General features: G+C 39.7%; 1 protein-coding gene across 3 annotated transcripts in view; it reads left to right on the forward strand.

Moving 5' to 3' along the window:
* SLC12A7 (solute carrier family 12 member 7) overlaps positions 1 to 17,594 on the forward strand; it is a 115,034-nt gene that overhangs the window by 18,109 nt on the left and 79,331 nt on the right. For 2 of the 3 annotated variants that reach the window (XM_063130209.1, XM_063130210.1), the window contains exon 1: positions 4,210 to 4,409. The exons of the other annotated variant lie outside the window; for it this stretch is intronic. In XM_063130209.1, coding sequence (XP_062986279.1) covers positions 4,370 to 4,409 — 40 coding nt within the window. In that variant the 5' untranslated portion in view covers positions 4,210 to 4,369. Of the gene's footprint in view, positions 1 to 4,209; positions 4,410 to 17,594 lie in introns of those variants that run through there. 3 annotated transcript variants of the gene reach the window in all.

The raw sequence follows: 17,594 nt of genomic DNA on the forward strand, positions 1-17,594 counted from the left end.
TTCAATCTCAGCATTTCCTCCGCTCAAAATAGTAGCCTTCCAAGGCTACTTTTCATTTAAAAAGGGTGGGTTGGAACTTTGTTATACTCATTTGTGCATAATGTGTAGCTTGCTTCTCAAACTGGAGAGCTAAAGACAAGTAAACAGTACTGTGATAGAAGGACAGGTGTTCTGACTCATTTATAAGGAAGCTTCATATTTTCAAATAAAAATGGGGATGTATTTGTTCATCTTACTTCCACCACTACAGCAGCAGCTGATGTATTTCCCCAGCAAGTTACAAAGCTGTTTCCTATTAGGCTTCTGGGAAAGTCACATTTCAAACTGAAACCTGGCCAGGTGGATTTCTAACTTCTTTTGTTTGAACAGATCTGCCTCTATACTATATTAATTGCCATAGTTCATCATAAAAATGATAGCAGTAGAATTCATTTTAAATGCTATATATTCTCATGTAAGAATGCTATGTATAATTAAGGAGCCAAGAGGGAGATGATCCACAGAAACAGAACATCGACACTTCCTCCATTCTATAATCTCAGCACTATACAAGAATGATTGCCTGCACTTAGTAGTGCTAAGATAGCTATATGTAACATCAAATGTAGGAAGCTGCCTAATAATCAATCAAACCTTTGGTCATCCTATCCCAGTATTGTTTACTCTTAACTAGCAGTAGTTCTCCAAGGTCTTGGGCACAGGCCCTTGTACCTAAAATCCTTTAACTAAGATGCTGTAGGTTTAACCTGGGTCTTTGTTCTTGCAAGTCACTTAGTCTACCATGGATCTAGAGACACTTATTTGACTCCTCGCTCTCCTTTACTCCTCACATCGAGGCAGTAGCTAAATCCTGTCGTTTCTTCCTGTATAATATTGCCAGGATTCGACCATTTTTGTCTGTCTCTTCTGCCAAGACTCTCGTTCACGCACTGGTTATCTCTCGGTTGGACTACTGCAACCTTCTTCTCTCTGGCCTTCCTTCGTCTCACATCAGTCCGCTGGTCTCTGTCCACCACTCTGCCGCTAAGATCATCTTCTTGGCCCGCCGCTCTGACCATGTCACTCCACTTCTGAAATCTCTTCATTGGCTTCCAATTCACTTCAGAATCCAATATAAACTTCTCCTACTGACCTTCAAAGCTCTTCACTGCCTAGCTCCTGCCTATCTCTCCTCTCTCATCTCACACTATCGCCCCGCTCGGGCTCTCCGCTCCTCCGATGCCATGCTTCTCGCCTGCCCAAGGACCTCCACTTCCCTTACTCGGCTTCGTCCTTTTTCTTCTGCTGCCCCTTACGCCTGGAACGCTCTTCCAGAACACTTGAGAACTACCAACTCAATCACTGCTTTTAAGACTCAGCTCAAAACTTTTCTTTTCCCTATAGCCTTTAAATATTGAGTTTGTTCTGACTTTACACTGTTGGTTTTGCCCTACCCTGTGCCTGTTTACACTTCCCTGTGCCTGTTTGCATTCTCCTTCCCTCTTTATTGTTTACTACAACTTATTAGATTGTAAGCCTATGCGGCAGGGTCTTGCTATTTACTGTGTTATCTGTACAGCACCATGTACATTGATGGTGCTATATAAATAAATAATAATAATAATAATAATAATAATAATAATAATGCTAAATTACATGTCCTGCTTCCCTATTGTGGGATTTGAACCAACAACCTCATGAGTATGAACCAATTCAGTATGGTATTTGAGAGCTACGTGTGTGGGAAGAAAGACAGTACATATCTTAATAATTTGATCTTAATAATTTGCTTTACAGTTTTAGGTTAGTCCATTATGTATGGTGTGACATACCTTGCACATACCTTGTCTAGAGATGTTTTGCAGCCCTATTGTTTTGCAGTCTCACTATTTATGCTTGAACATGCCTTTCTGTTTCCAGTTCCTCCAAAAAGGGAGACTACTAATGGTATAAATATAGCAGAATTTCCCTAGCATGAGAAGGCATCAATACACTATTTTCAAGGTGTTTTTATTTTTATTTTTGAGGAGTTTGATTTATACGGGGGTGGGTGGGGTGTAGACCAGATAAAATCCCAGTGGTCACGGTTAATATTGATGCCTAGTTACTTCTCCCAGACCTGTTTTAGCCCCTTCTATTCGTTGCAGATTTTTAAAACTATTCAAAGTTAGTCAGTGGATGGAGAACTTGGGCCTTTCCCATAGGGATCAAGGTAAAATGAATGACCTGGAACAATTAGAACCTAGTTGTCCCAGTGTTCCGTAACTGGTCCTGAAGTTGCTAAATGTGTCGGGGGTAGTGGTCAAGTGAGATTTTCCAGTTGAGTGATATTTGAATGTGCAGCCCAATCCCATGCATATTTTCTAAGCGCTTGTATTGAGTTTGGTGGGATTCCTCTCAAACAGGTACTTAAGATTGCAACCTTGGAAAACACTTGCTTGTTTACTATCTATGAAATAGAACTTTTGTATTGACTATGAAATGAAGAAATTTTAAGTGTGTGTGTGTGTGTGTGTGTGTGTGTGTGTGTGTGAGAGAGAGAGAGAGAGAGAGAGAGAGAGAGAGAGAACTATAGATGTAGTATTTCAATTTTATTATTTATTTAATTACATACCTCTCTGTATCTAAAATAGATTCTAGGAGTGTGAACATAGGAATAAAACAGTGGCCCTGTTCAGACAACACGCTAAGCCATGGTTAGACTGCTAATCCTTTTGCAGCAAATGTTAGTGAGAGTGTTTAAACTGTGGTTATGTAGCCACCATGATTAGGAATGGTTTACATAAGACACTAAGTCATGGTTCATACGAAACTCTAAGCCATAATATTTAGTTCAAAATGCTTAATCACCATGTGTTGTCTGAACAACGTAATAAAATAAAAGATAAAAAGATAAAAATAGCAAATTAAAATTGTGCCCCCCATCAGATCATCCTATCCACTGAAGCTAAGCTTGAAAAAAGCCTCCCATTGGCTTTTTTGCAGGAGAGGCTCAAGCACATGGGGATGGTTAACTCCTCCCCCCCCCGTGCAGCCCCTCCCCCCAAATTGCTCCCCACACTGCAGTTAGGCTTGAAAAAAGACTCCCTTTGGTTTCAGTGAGAGGCTTTTGTCAAGACGAACTGCTTTCAGGGAGCAGGGCTGAGAAGAGGGTGTGGCTTGATTGGGGAAACCCTGTTATGTGGGTTACATCAGACCTCAGGGCTACATGTTCCTCTCCCAAGTCTTAAACTTTGTAAGATTTAAAGGAAAACATGCAAAGAAATCAGTTTCACTTTTAGGCTGCACTCCTGTGTACATTTGGGAGTAAGTCTTACTGAAATGCATTTACTTTAGAGTAAACCTGTAGAGGATCATGCTGTTAGAAAATATAAGTTCTTCCTCGGAACTCTGTTTTTGGGGAAGGACTACAGCTCAGCGATAGGGCACATTTTTATGGGAAAGGCCCCAGATTCAACCCCTGGTATCTCCTGCCTGAAACCCTGGAGAGCCACTCGCAGTCAGGATAGACAGTAGGGGCTAGACGGGGAAATAATATGTGACAGGTTCTTTCGTTCCTCCAAATGATGCTGTTTAGTATATTTAAATTGAAAATAATCTTTAACAAATAATTATTTTAATGGGATTAAATACATTTAGGGGGAATATGACTATTATACAGTGGGCTTCTGCAAGGCATTGGTCTATTATTGATAACTTAAGTATTGACGAATGTGTTGTCCCCCAAATGGGGAGGAAGGCTCGCTAGCCTGATGTGTTATTTTCCAATCAAACACACGAGGCTAGAGAATTCCGCTTAATCTTTTACTCTCAATGTTACAACATGGGTACTTTGGCGAATATGCAAATCAGTTTGAGCTAATGCAAACTAAAAATCATGTACTTGCTCTTTAATACCCATGGATTTAGGCTTAAATATTTTAACTATGTAAAATATTGATCTATGAATAGCATGCTGTCCATATAATCTGATGTTTGCCGCATTTATATCTTTATATTCACAAGGATAGTTTGCCTGATGGAACTAGTTTCTTAAATGAGACATCTGCTGGTGTAAACACCAGATCAATTGTAGATATAATTTAAGGCTTTCTACCTGGCGACACTTGATGATAGAGTTGTATTCTTGTTGTGTGGGGGGGTTTATCACTGATGAACATCCCTCTCAGCTTAATCTGTTGGAGAGTACTGCTGCTGCTGCTGCTGCTGCACTGCAGCTTGGCTTTGTGTCACATGCGTACTTTAAACTGCATGAAGCTTTGATGACTTGCTTCAGGATTAATCCACTACTATCGAGAGACAGGATTTGAGGTCTTGTACAGAACAAGAGGACAACTGTCAGCTTTCTGCTGTTTCACTTTTTCACGTTTGAAGAGTTAGACTTCTGATTATGAGCGAACGGGATTATGAAGAAGGTGGTCCAAGCTCAGGTGAGTCTGATTTTTAAGGAAAGAGAAAAGGAAGAGAAAGAAAAGCAAGTGTTACACAAATTGCTACTGTTTCCTGCTTTAGTGGAAAGTCAGTGGAAGTCATATAAGCTTCTTCAGAGGATTCAGAGATTGTTTTCTTCAGAGTTTTTAACCACATGGCATTATTTTGTACTCTTCAATCCATTACGATGTATTGGAACTTAGTTGCAATGTATTGTAAGTCAGTGCATTTAATTTTGGTGATGCAGTATCAGAATCCTCTGTTACATAAGACAGATTAAGTACTTTTCATTCTGCTCTTTAGTATAATTTAGATGAAGCCTTTTGTAGATATTTAAATATATAAGATGGATTTCAGTGCCTATTTTAAACAAATTAAAGGTTTTTGTAAAATGTATATCTGTGATAACTTTTAACTAAACCTAAAGGATCTTGTAATACACTTTAGAAATATTCTAGTGTCTATTAATACCACATGTAATGAATACATTAAAAACTTTATATTTGTAGTTTTCCATTATAAATTAAAATTTAACTCCTGCAAAAAAAAGTAAATGTAAAATTTAATTGATATTGGGACATACCTTAATCAAAGCACTGGTATTCAAAGATAAGTGTCTGAATATGTCTTGTTTTGCTCCAGACACTCAAAGAATGTGGGGTTGCAGCTCCATGCGCATGATGTCTAAAGGAAGCCACAGTTACAACAGTGATGGAAACTTGCAGTTTTGTGCCAATTTGCAGTTTTGTTTTGTTTCTAATGCTATGTTAATATTGGTCATTATAAGCTCAAATGAGAGTAGCAGAAGAGAACAATATGTTACAGGTATAATTAAGTGGAGAATTCAGTCTCCCATGGGAAGCCCTCTCATGCTTAGAGGGCTGCATTTGTGGGAGTGCTGTGTGCGCCTTATGGCATACGTAGGGGAGAGTGAATCATGCTCCAAGAGTACCTGGTTTTGGGGGAAATTGGTTTTGGGTTGTTGAGAAATATGAAATAATGGGAAAGGATTCTATATTAAATATGCACTTGTGCATCCTGTCCTGTCCTGGCTACAATTCATGTTACTTCGCTTTAATTTTGTTGTAACGTTAACTATGCAAAGTTTGTTTTCTCCCCTTGTGTGATTTCTTGGAGAATATAAAATATCTTGCTAATTAAAATGTATAAATTATATAGGTTATTTGAAAATACTGTGTTAATCAAAGAGACAGACTTTTGCTTTTTATGTGACCTGATTCTAAGAGCTACTGATGTTGCAAATAAAAGTTCAGGATCAGGTGGAGCAATCACTCTTTCAGTACAGTAGTGTGATTTGTGTTACTATGCTGTGGTCAGAAACTGACCTCAGAAGTTGCATGGCAAGGCAGGTTGTATCTTGCTCCATATTCAGTTAAATTTTTTTAATTGAAAACTTCTCTTTTCCACTCAGTTTTTGTAGCTTTGGAGATCGTTAATTTTAACATGTTGCTGTTTTCATTTTTTTGTTTGTTTTCTTTAACAATTTGCCATTGTGCTCTGAAATATATTGGAAAGCCAGTGCAAATCACACAAGTTCCATTACTTCCAGACATGTATGCACATGTATGTCTTCCACAATTACCTTCAGTGAGGGTCCTGCTATTTATTGTGTTATCTGTACAGCACCATGTACATTGATGGTGCTATATAAATAAATAAATTAATAATAATAATAATAATAATAATAATAATAATATGTCAGCCTTCCTCCGCCTGGTGCCTGCCAGATGTTTTGGGCCAACTCCTGTAGGCTCCAGTCAGCAGGGCCAATGGTCAAGAACATTGGGAGTTGTAGTCCAAAACATCTGTAAGCACCAGGCTCAAGAAGGCTGCTGTATATGGAAAGAATTTGTATATGTATCCAGAACATAGTCATGTTCTTGAGTCTTTACCTATTGCACATTTCTATATATGATCACATAAGAAGGGAACTGCTGACTCCTTTCTTGAAAACCCCGGTTTCTGCTAATTTTTTTTCTTTTGAGCGATGTTGATGTTTTTGGGGTTGGATTTGCAGTTCCTGTAACTATCCTTTGAGAGAAATTAATTCAAGAGAATCTGATTTGAATGAACTACTTTAATATACGTAAATTATGTTTTTGTTTTGTGGCATGATTTTCTTTGAAGCTTTGTAAATAACAAGCAAGTGGAATGCTTTGTGTTATGCTGAACTGTATTAATTGTTCTGCCTTCAGTGTCAACACTAAATTTGAATACACTTTTGGTATACATGTTGCAGAATATACACACAGTTTTCTCACAAGAGAGTGTTTGTCCATGTAGGTTAAAATGTCATGTATGAAGCAAATTTCAGATTACTTAAAACACTAACTGAAAGATAATGTTAAATTGTAAATGAGAATTAGAGAGCTGTTGGGGTTTTTTTGCTAATGAAGTGAAGTGGTACATCAGAAAATGTAATATGTGTATAATAGAAGAGCAGAAGGATCCACCACTTTGATTTTCATATATAATGTGTATAAAATAAACGTTCAGAATAGCTTTATAGCTTTGCATAAGATGCTACACAGTTATCCTATCAAGTCTATATATGTTAGGCTGAATTTAGTTGAATAAATGAGAGACTGCAAACCAGTAGTCTTATACTTTTAGGTTACTTTTATTTCCCTTGTCTTAAGACCTGAAGAAATAATTTCCATGGAGTTTATAATGGGTTATTTCTCATTAGGATAAATTTAGAGGCCTTTTGGGCACACCCCGAAGTTTGTGTATGTGTGTCAGGAAGTGGGAATGAAACAATTTTGAACTGCTCAGTGTTGTTAGATTAAGTATCACTACTGTTTGTAGTACTGTCTTGTTAGAAAATGAGGGTCATAACTCAACACTATAGACTCTTCAGACTTGACCTCTGGGTTCTTGCTGGAAGCTGCCTAAAACGCCCTTAGACAAACTGCCCCTAGGCAGGCAATTGGTCTGAACCAGGAGACTACTTGTATCCTTTTAGACACTACCACAAAATACTAGTGGTGCTAAACTGTTCATCTAGGAAGCTGAAATGGGGTCATCTGGATATGCTGTTGATATGACTTTATTGCTGGAGTATAAATAACCTTTTGTATGTTAAATGTAATGGATGTTTGGAATTTGTCATTAAAGGAGAGAGGGAAAGGAGGGAATTTAGGTGTCTGTATGTGATTTCCTTGTATGTAGAACCACTGGTTGACTCCCAAGGATATTTTTAACCTAAACAATTTTTAATGTGTCTATAAAAATCTTACATGTAGGTTCATTGGAATGATTTTATAGCTAATAGTGATCTGTGGCTCTTATAAAGAGCAGGCTATTATTCTTTTACATTTATAACCTGATATGTCTTGAAGGCTCTAGGCAGGTAAACATTTTAAACAAAAGAAAGGAAACCTTATAAAATCCCTGTGGAAAAGTGATTGCCAAAATATTTGCACTGGTTTATCAATATGCTTCCAACTATGAAACACATTAGATATTTAAAAATCAATAGCTGTATTAGAGTGAGGAGCACCAGTAATAAGAGGAAATAAAGAATGGCTCTGTTTAACTCCAGCTTAAAAGAGTAATACCTTGATAATTTATTGTGCATAGCAGGCTTTGAGGGGGGAAATACTATTACTGCGGAGTGCTTTTCAATTATATTTTTCTCTACAACCATTTTTGAGGCAAGTGATTACCACTCAAATTGTTTGTAAATGATGGATTGAGAATGAGAAGGAGAGATTTGCCCGAGGCCACCTACCAAGGCCACAGCTGAGCTGTGACTTGAATTGGGTTTCATTGTTGCTGGTGCCATGTAGTGTTTTGTAAAAAAGAAAAAGAAAAAAGAAACCCTGGTTGAAATGAACATTTTTGGGACAAAAGCGAATTGTTCAGTTAATAAAGTTGCTGTGATCCTTACTCCCTTAGACTGAGTGTGCCAAATAAGTGCATCATTCCAACTGAATGCAGATAGAATGATTGTTCTCTGAAGAATCCAAGATATTCAGGACTGTTTGTATAGCAACTGTTAGGGGAGCCAAGTTGACAGCTGATTCAGAGTTGGCTCTCAGATGGAAAGTTTAAGGTAACCCACATAGCTAATACAGATGTGATGATAACGGCTGTGATTGTAGATATAGCACAAGAGGGAGAGACTCGGAGAACTGATACAAACAGCCATCAGCTATTCCTTTTTAAAATTATTCTGAGGAAGCAGTTGGGGAATAAGAAGTTGAACGTTGCCTGACAAAAAAGAGAAGTCTCAAATGTTTGAAGTGGTACAATCCGATAATTGAGTAAAATGTGCAGGTTTAAGAGAGTGAACATGCTAAAGTGTTACTTGGTAACCGTAATAATGCCAGACATTTTAGACTGTTCAAAATGGTTGTGTTCGCATGTAACCCATCAGTTTAAAAAGGATACTGGCATCCATAGCCCATTTGGAATAATACCTACCTCTCTCTCTCTCTCTCTCTCTCTCTCTCTCTCTCTCTCTCTCTGTCTCTGGACTTACAAATCCTCCCAAACAGGAAAACTGATGTAAGAAGTCCGGCAGAGATGGCCAAAGCCTTTTAAAAACCGAAAGGTTGTTATGTGTTTACAGAGTCATTGTGTAATTCTAGGAGACTGCTTGGAGCTTCAGAAAGGAGATGATGCTATAGAACTTTGAATCTCTTTAATTTCTCTTTTAAGGGTGCAGTCCTATGGGGATAGCCGTAAGCATCTGAACTCGAAGACTTACGGTCATTCAGTGCAGGGTGGGAAGAGTGGCAGAGGTGATCTTCGCCCTTGCACTCCTCCCACTCTGCATTTCAGCTTTCACTGTGTAGCTGAAGCGTCAGGGAGGGGGGAGAGAAGGAGGCTGGAGGATTCATTGTAAGCTAGCCTCCCCAATACCCTCCTCACTAACAAGAATGCCACCTTTACCTGCCCTCTGAGGTCACTTGCACAATTCTCTCTATGCTTGCTCTGATGGGGACGGGGTTGGGAGCTTGGATTCCTGGGTCTGAGGTTGGAACACTGACTCTGACCACAGATCCAGGAATTTTAATTATCCTATGCCCCTCTCCCCCTGCTGCTGTCTAGAAGCCATAGGATTTCTTTCTAAGTCACTTTAATTTTCTTCTTGTTCCATTGTCATTTGTTGCCAGGTGTTGGCTCATACAATTTTCCATTATTAAAATTTAGATCAATATCCTGGTTTGCACACATGCAATGGGCCCATTCAGTTTGCACACATGCAATGGGTCCGTTCAGACACAACATCAAGGATAAACTGTGAGGAATGTTGGGACTCACACATAGCCTCCCCCAACTCCATTCTCCCCTCAGGCAGCATATCCCACAAGCATCTGATCCTAGTTTAGTGGCAAATCTTTCCTGTTCTTCTGAAGAGATTAACTGGCACTTGCCTGTGAACCAGGCTTTGAAATGCCTGGTTGGCAGGTAAGCACTGTGATACTGAACTGCCTTTTAGTATCTATTTCTCTAAAGGTAGAAGCATCTATTTCTCTAAAGGTGCTAGCATCCAGAGCCCATTTGGCATAATCTATGTCTTTTCCTGGATGAGAAGACTGGGAGAGAGGGCCAAAGCCATCTCCCTTTTAATTAACACAGTTCTAGCTTCATCTCCTAGCCCTAAAGATGAAAAGAATATTCATGCATATGTGCCCTACACCTGACTGGTGAATGAAACTGGGCATTTACCCTGCCTCTGACCCTTCCTCAGCCAAACTTGTATATGTTTTAATTTTGTAAAGGTGGCTTGAGGCCCAGCATTGGGCAAAAGGTAGGATACAAATAAGGATTATTATTATTATTATTATTATTATTATTAATAATAATAATAAATGTGGACCTTTGGCAATAGGGATCCAAACATTTGTTACTTTGGATCCCTGTTTCCTCTCCTGACCAACTAAAGATGCTGCATGTGTTGCAAGTGACGCCTTTGCTGTGTTTATCTTACCTCAAAGACTTTAGCATAAGTTAGCAAGCTTATATTGTTTTCCGTTATTTCAAGGATCCACTCTGTTTTCTTTTGTTGGCTTTTATTGTATTCATTTGATGAATATCTTCCCTTTTTTTGTATTGGAGGTTTCAAATGTGGATTTCTGAGCAAATCCAAGGGAAGAGTTTCACATCTCACCTGCTTCACCATGTGGATTACCTTCCAGGGTTCACTTATTTGTGTGTATTGGGAAGTAAGAGGAAAGCAGAATGTCTGCTTATGCTTGGGAAGTTGCAGCTCTCCCAGGCAGATAAAAAGGGCCATAGCTCTGGGGTCCCCTTCCCCAGAGTGAGAGGGTAAAAGGTCTGGTGGCAGTAACCTACCAATCAGATAGAAACACGCACAACTGGCCAGCACTTGTAAGACAGGTTTGTTTGTTTTTACTAGCACCTGTTATTGTGTGCTTATCCAGACAAAAAGGTAAACTGTGATTTGCCGCTAAACTAGAATGGGAAGTCCAGGATCATGGCATACATAGGGAGGGAGACAACATGTGCAAGCCCAAGTCTCCTTATGACTTGTTCTTGTGACACGAAATCATGGTTTGTCATTTATGTCTGAATAAGCCCATTGACTCATAGCCACATAGAAGTGACAGAGAGAAGAGGAGGCCCAGTATTGTCTACCCTGACTGGCAGTGGCTCTCTGGGGTCTTGGGCAGCTGATCTTTCGTTCTGGTAACTGATCTTTTGTTTAATTGTCGGTGCCAGGGATTGAACCTGGAACCCTCTGTATGTATGGCCTGTGCTCTACCACTGAGATTATAGGATTCTCCCAGAAATGTCTTTCCCCCCGTATTTAACATAAAACTTTTATAGATTTAATAAGCATTGATTATGACATAAAGTTTTCCTAATCACGTATTTTTTGTAAATGTAATGGTGATCATTGTAAAGAAAAAATGAAATTGCAGCAGAGTTTGAATACATACTGAACGAAGACAGGATTTTCAAGAATACTTGAGGTTGGCTCAGTTCAGACAGCATGTTTCTCAACAGTGGTTTTGAATTCCATGGTGGAGTTTTTACACCATCATTGGGAAATGTGTTGTCTGTCAGGAAAACTCCACGCAACGGTGTTTTTTTTGGAAAACATTCCACGCTGAATATCCACACTGTGCAGAGGAGAGTTCCTGCACAACTGTGGTGTTGTGTGGAGCACTTCGTGGAGTTTTCCATTGTGTTGAGTTGACTTTTCCCACCGGCTACAGAGTTCTCTGGCAAGAGCGGTGAAAGGAGGGAGTGCTGCTCTAGGAGAGCCACCGGGATTGGGGTTTTTTTTTTTGCAGCAATGGCTGATGAGATACCATCAGGAGGACTGGGGGAGGAGAGAGGGCGGAGGAACTGTCAATCAAACATTGCTTTGCCTTTTACTCAACTCCATGGGAGCCCACAGTCACACAACGGTGGAGTTAGAACATGTTGTATGGTGAGTACCTCCTAAACACTCAACCGTTAAATGGAGTTTTCCCACGGCATAGAGAAACGTGTTGTCTGAACTGAGCCAATATGTGACACAGTTGGCAAAACTCCAGGTAGTTTTAAAATACAGTTGTAAACTACTTTTGAATGAAGTCGAATTTCCCCCCTTCTGCATGCACCATTGGGGGTCTTTCATCTTGTTTTCCAACTTTCAAGGAGGAGAAGTCATGATGGTGGTATGAAATCCTCAGGTTCAGAGGCTGTATGCCTTCATGCCCTGGTTATGGGTGTCCCTGATGTATCTTGTTGGCCATTAAGGGAAATAAGATGCTGGATTAGACGCCCCTTTGATCCAGCAGACTTGTTATAAACCACCAGTGGTCTGAGACAAGCCTGCTGTTTTTTTGTTCTGTCTTTTGTAACTTTTTATTTATTTTTAGAGTTTGCAATTGTAAACTGCCTTGGAGACCTTGGTTGAATGGCAGGAAATGAATAAACGAATAATGCAGCCTGCCATAGATTGTATCATACACTGGTTTAGAAGCTGTATAAGGAATAGATTGCCATGCAGAAAGAGTGGGGATGGGGGATGCTGCTAGTTTTGGTGACAAAGAAATAAAAGCTCCACAAATCACTGGGAATTAGCTATCAGGAACGGTCTTGTGCAGAAGTACTTTCTAAAAGATTAAACGCTTTATAAACACATACCTAGATTGTGAATAATGGCATTTTACAGCCTTTGACTTTTATGTTTGTACAGTATCTGGACCAATGGACCAAGTTTGCAATTGTGGATCCTGAGATAAGAATTATTGTTTGCCAAGGATAGTACAGAAAAAATGTTACATATTGCTGTTTGAACATTATTGATTTTCTAAAATACTGCAGAAATATCAGTTGAAAACAGCTGCTTCACACGCATCTTCACCATGTCCAAAGGTTTGCATAAATCCGAGCACCTGCGTTTTACAAACCACACACAGAAAGTCAGGAGGATATATATTCAGATCCTTTAAAATATTACGAAGTTGATGTGTGTACCATGTGGCTTTTTACTCCTTTCTGTATTTATATTTAAGAACAGAGAGAACAATAATGCTAACAGAAAGAACAATAATTTGGCTGATATTTGAAAGGCAGAAATGGGGAGGTTGACTTTCCTAATCAGTGTTTGTGATGGCTCGGGTCCAGGTTATCTGAAAGACCATATTCTTCCTTATGAGCCTGCCGGTGCTTTGAGATCTTCTGGGGAAGCCCTTCTTTCAGTCCCACCACCATCACAGGTGCGCTTGGTGGGAACATGGGAGAGGGCCTTCTTGGTGGCTGCTCCAGTGCTTTGGGACTCTCTTCCTGGGGAAGCTAGGCTGGCTCCCTCCTTGATGGGCTTTCAGAAGCATGCTAAAACTTTTTTGTTCCAGCAGGCCTTTGGAGAATAATCTGGCCCTCCATCTATGCTAATGTCTTATAATTTTGTTGTGTATTTTAAACATTTATGGTTCCCCCACCCCAATGTATGTTTTAACTTTGTAAGGCCGCCTTGAGGCCCAGCATTGGGCAAAAGGCGGGATACAAATAATAATAATAATAATAATAATAATAATAATAATAATAATAATAATAATAGTCCTCTGAGAGGGAGCTGGAGGCAGAATCTCTACTAGGTAGTGTGGTGGCTAGAGCATCAGTCTGAAGGATGTTACACCACTCTAACTGGCGCACTCTGCTTGGGCCTTTTGCAAGTGTTTCATTTTATATCCTCTTTGAAGACTGAGGGCATGTCTACACCAGCCCTATTTCCCAGGATCATTCCTGTGTATCCAAATGCCACTCAGGGGATCCCGGGAGCAGGCAGGGACGATCCCTCCATTTTCCTGGGATAACCCTTAGATGTAGAAAGGGCCTGAGTTGCTTGTACCATTGCACCAAGGCTCTGATCCAGATAGTCTAGCCACTTTCTGTGGCTAACATGATGTGTGTACAGGGTTCCCAGATGCTTGCAAATATGTGACTGTAACCTCGTTCACATAATCAATGCTGCGTGTTTAACCCCTGCACAACCCCCACTGCTTGGGTTCGACAACATGACAAGCCACAGCCACAGTTTTGAATATTCAAAATGCCTGCCTACATGTGCTGGCACACGCTGCAGCCCACTATGGCTTAAATAAACCATGGTGGACTGTTCAATCATGCAAACTTGCCCAGTGTTCCCCACATTCTGGGTTTATTGAGGGAAAATCTAAAGCTGCCCTTAAGATAAATAGACTAAGTAGGTACATGAGAGCAGTCAATACCATTTGTTAGGGCGATTCTAATTTCATAGAACATGAGATAGTTGCACAGATGACTTGTTCTTTTAATTCTATGTGAAGTGAGGCTTCCAGATCTCATCTGCAATGAGATGCATGAGCCTCAGGTGAAAGATTCATTCCATGCTTTTATATAATGTATAACCAGATATAAAACCAAAGGTTGAAAAGGTGAGGCATGGTTAGTACTGAGGTGTACTCAGTGAGGTCATAGTCTAGTGATGGGAGATCTGGTAAGATCTGGGTTAATAAAATAATGAGACTAGTGGGGTAGAGGCAGGAGCAGTCTTCACTGACCAGTCTGGTAGAAGAAAGGACTGCATTAAAGGCAGATCAGAATTCCAGTCCTTTTTAAAAGAAATTTTGCTCAGACCAGAGAGCTATAGAGGAGCAATGCTTAGGCATAAGTCCTTCATGATTAGGTGCCTGTGAGTTCCCACAATCTTGATCTGGCATTTCTAGCCTTAGGCCCAAAATATGTATACTAATGGCAAACCTGGCAAACCCTTCCTCACCTGCCCACCATCAGCTGTCTGTCCCTCTTAGTGAACTTTCCCAGCTGGACTTTGATACCAGATGAGCCCCATTGGGAGAAAGCACCTGGAAGGAGGGGGCTACGCAGCAATAGCCTTTGGGCAGGGGAAGGATTGAAGTTTTGATTACACCGTGATCAAAATATTTGTGCTACCTCTCTTTAAATCGTATGCTCCAGCATGCCTTTATTTTCCTGTGTGTTTTTTTATCTTCACTGTACTTTGTTTGGGACTGGTTATGAAAGATAAATAAAGATTGTGGAGGGAAATTGTTGCTTTGTCAGAAACTTAGATGCCAAACCACATTCTGTTTAATATCCAGGTTGAGTAAGAGTTTTGCAAGAGCGTGAAAGCTTGCTCAATATTTTGATGGTCTTAATCCCGATAATACTCTTGGTTTCCCCGCTCTAAAGAACCAACATAGCTACCAACGTCTTTTTCATTGAAACCTTTGTTAGGAAGTCTTCAGTGCTTAATTTGGATAAGACTTGCAAAATCAATTTTACTTTTATTTATTTATGTATTGAACGAAGGGAATTCAAAGAGAATAAAAAAAACCCTAAATGTTTCTGTTTGAGGCTTGTGGTTAGATTTGATGAGACTGAAATGTAAAAAATATGTAAAACCTTAAGCTTGTTAGAGATTTTATGCTCAGAAGTTGTTGCTGGCAAAACAAAACTGAAAACTTTGCTTTCAACTGCAGTTGAAAGCGAAGCCTATAGAATGTGCAGTATATTAAGATAGGCTTTTTATTCCCTGAAAACTGGCAAAACTGCAAAATATGAACTTTACTTTCTGACCTCAGGTATGCAAGGACATATGAACATATATGTACTTGTTAATGTTCCTCCTTTTGGAATGTTAAAAGTAAAACCTACAATATGGTATTACTTCTATGAGACCAACCAAAATGTCACAAAGTTATGAGTTAGCTGTCAAGTTCTCCAGAATTCTTCCTCAGGCTATATTGGACCAGGTGGTATGTTTGTATGTGTGTGTAGGAAAAGTAGGGCATCATCTAATTTCTCCAGAGGTCTTCAGTTTGTAACGGTGTCAGGATGCATTACAGGCAGAGTTATGGAGATGCAATTAGAGCAGCTGTATGTCAGACAGTTTTGAGGGTGCACCATTGCCACAGGGACAAAGGAGGAAAAGGGCAAATCCCTCATATTTGAACATTGGAATTCTAGAAGTTATTTGGTTCTGACTCTTGCACTATTCAGGGTACACAGACCGCTTGTGAGGCAGAGAACAGTAGTAAAGAGACTCAAAGTAGTCTTAATAGTAGTAGCAAAACTAGAGATTAATTTTATGTGGTGTATTAGGTATTCAGTTAAAAGAAGCCAATTTGGGAAGTAATGATTGGAGGACATATGACCTCTGTTAGAAGCAGTAATTTCAGACTATTGAAAGAACTTCTCCTGGCCCTCGGTGTATGTTGTAGAGTGTTTAACACTATGCAAAAACTCTTCAAAATATATAGTATACCGCTCTAGCAGAGAAGGTTTAATGCACAAATATGACTTGGGCAATGTAATATTTGAAGAGATTATTTGTACTGCATTGTTTGTAGTGCTAGAATTCAATCAGTATTGTTCAGCCAAAGATTGTTTCCACTAAATCTATGGTTATCAGTTTGAAATGAGGTTTACCAAATAGTTATTAGTTACAGGGTTAACTTTGGTAATTTAACTGGGCCAGTTACAAACTCTCAGCCCAACCTACCTCACAGAGCTGTTGTTGTGAGGATAAAAATGGAGAGGATGATGATTATATACACAGTCTTGAGTTCCTTGGAGGAACTCAAGACTTCTTGATTGAGTGATTGATTACATTTATATACCGCCCCATAGCCGAAGCTCTCTGGGTGGTTTACAAAAGTTGTAAACATTAAACATTAAAAAAAGTATACAACATTTTAAAACCAGCAGAAACATAAAAACAACAGTATCCATTTCAAAACAACAGTTCTGGGGTCCATTAGAAAACAAACTTAGCGTTGTTCAATGCTGTTAAATGCCTGGGAGAAGAGAAAAGTCTTGACCTGGCCCCTGAAAGATAACAGTGTTGGCACCAGGCGAGCCTCATCAGGGAGATCATTCCACAGTCGGGGGGCCACCACCGAAAAGGCCCTCTCCCTTGCTGCCATCCTTCGAGCTTCCCTCGGAGTTGGGACTCGGAGGAGGAGCTTAGATGTTGAGTGCAGTGTACAGGTAGGTTCATGTCAGGAGAGGCGTTCCATCAGGTATTGCGGTCCCAAGCCATGTAGGGCTTTATAGGTTAAAACCAGCACCTTGAATTGGGCTCGGAAACGTATAGGCAGCCAATGCAAGTGGGCCAGAATCGGTGTTATATGCTCAAACCTCCCTGCATCAGCTATCAGCCTTGCCGCTGCCAGTTCAGGTGTATCTGCTCTGCTTTTACACTGATCTGGAGAGCCTACATGATAAAGAGAATGGATCTTGATAGCCAGTCAAGCAAAAATTTATAAGATGTACAAGCCAAGGTGAGAAGCCATCTTCTGTGAATGTGACATAGAGGTGATTTGAATATTGGCGTAATTTTAGGTTCTAAAAACCACTCAGAAAAGCCCTGAATACTCGTTATTAAGGATTATCTTCATTTATAATTATTATTAAGAATAAAGGTTCCAAAAATTTATTATAAGTGCTTACGGAATTGTTATCAGAGTAAAAAGTGTTAAAAGATGAACATTTTATCATATGATTAGTTCTTCGACCAATGGACAGGCATCTTCTTGCCAGCTACAGGATAGACCAGTTTATATTGTTTTCAAACATCCTCCCCCCGCCCCCGACACACACACTTTACCTAAACAGAGCTCAGAGATGAGCTCTGATGATGCTTTATGAGCAGAGATGATGCTTCTGAGATTCCCAGAAATATCTGTTCAGCT

The sequence above is a fragment of the Elgaria multicarinata genome, chromosome 7 (genome assembly GCF_023053635.1).
Source record: "Elgaria multicarinata webbii isolate HBS135686 ecotype San Diego chromosome 7, rElgMul1.1.pri, whole genome shotgun sequence".
Taxonomy (NCBI): Eukaryota; Metazoa; Chordata; class Lepidosauria; order Squamata; family Anguidae; genus Elgaria; species Elgaria multicarinata.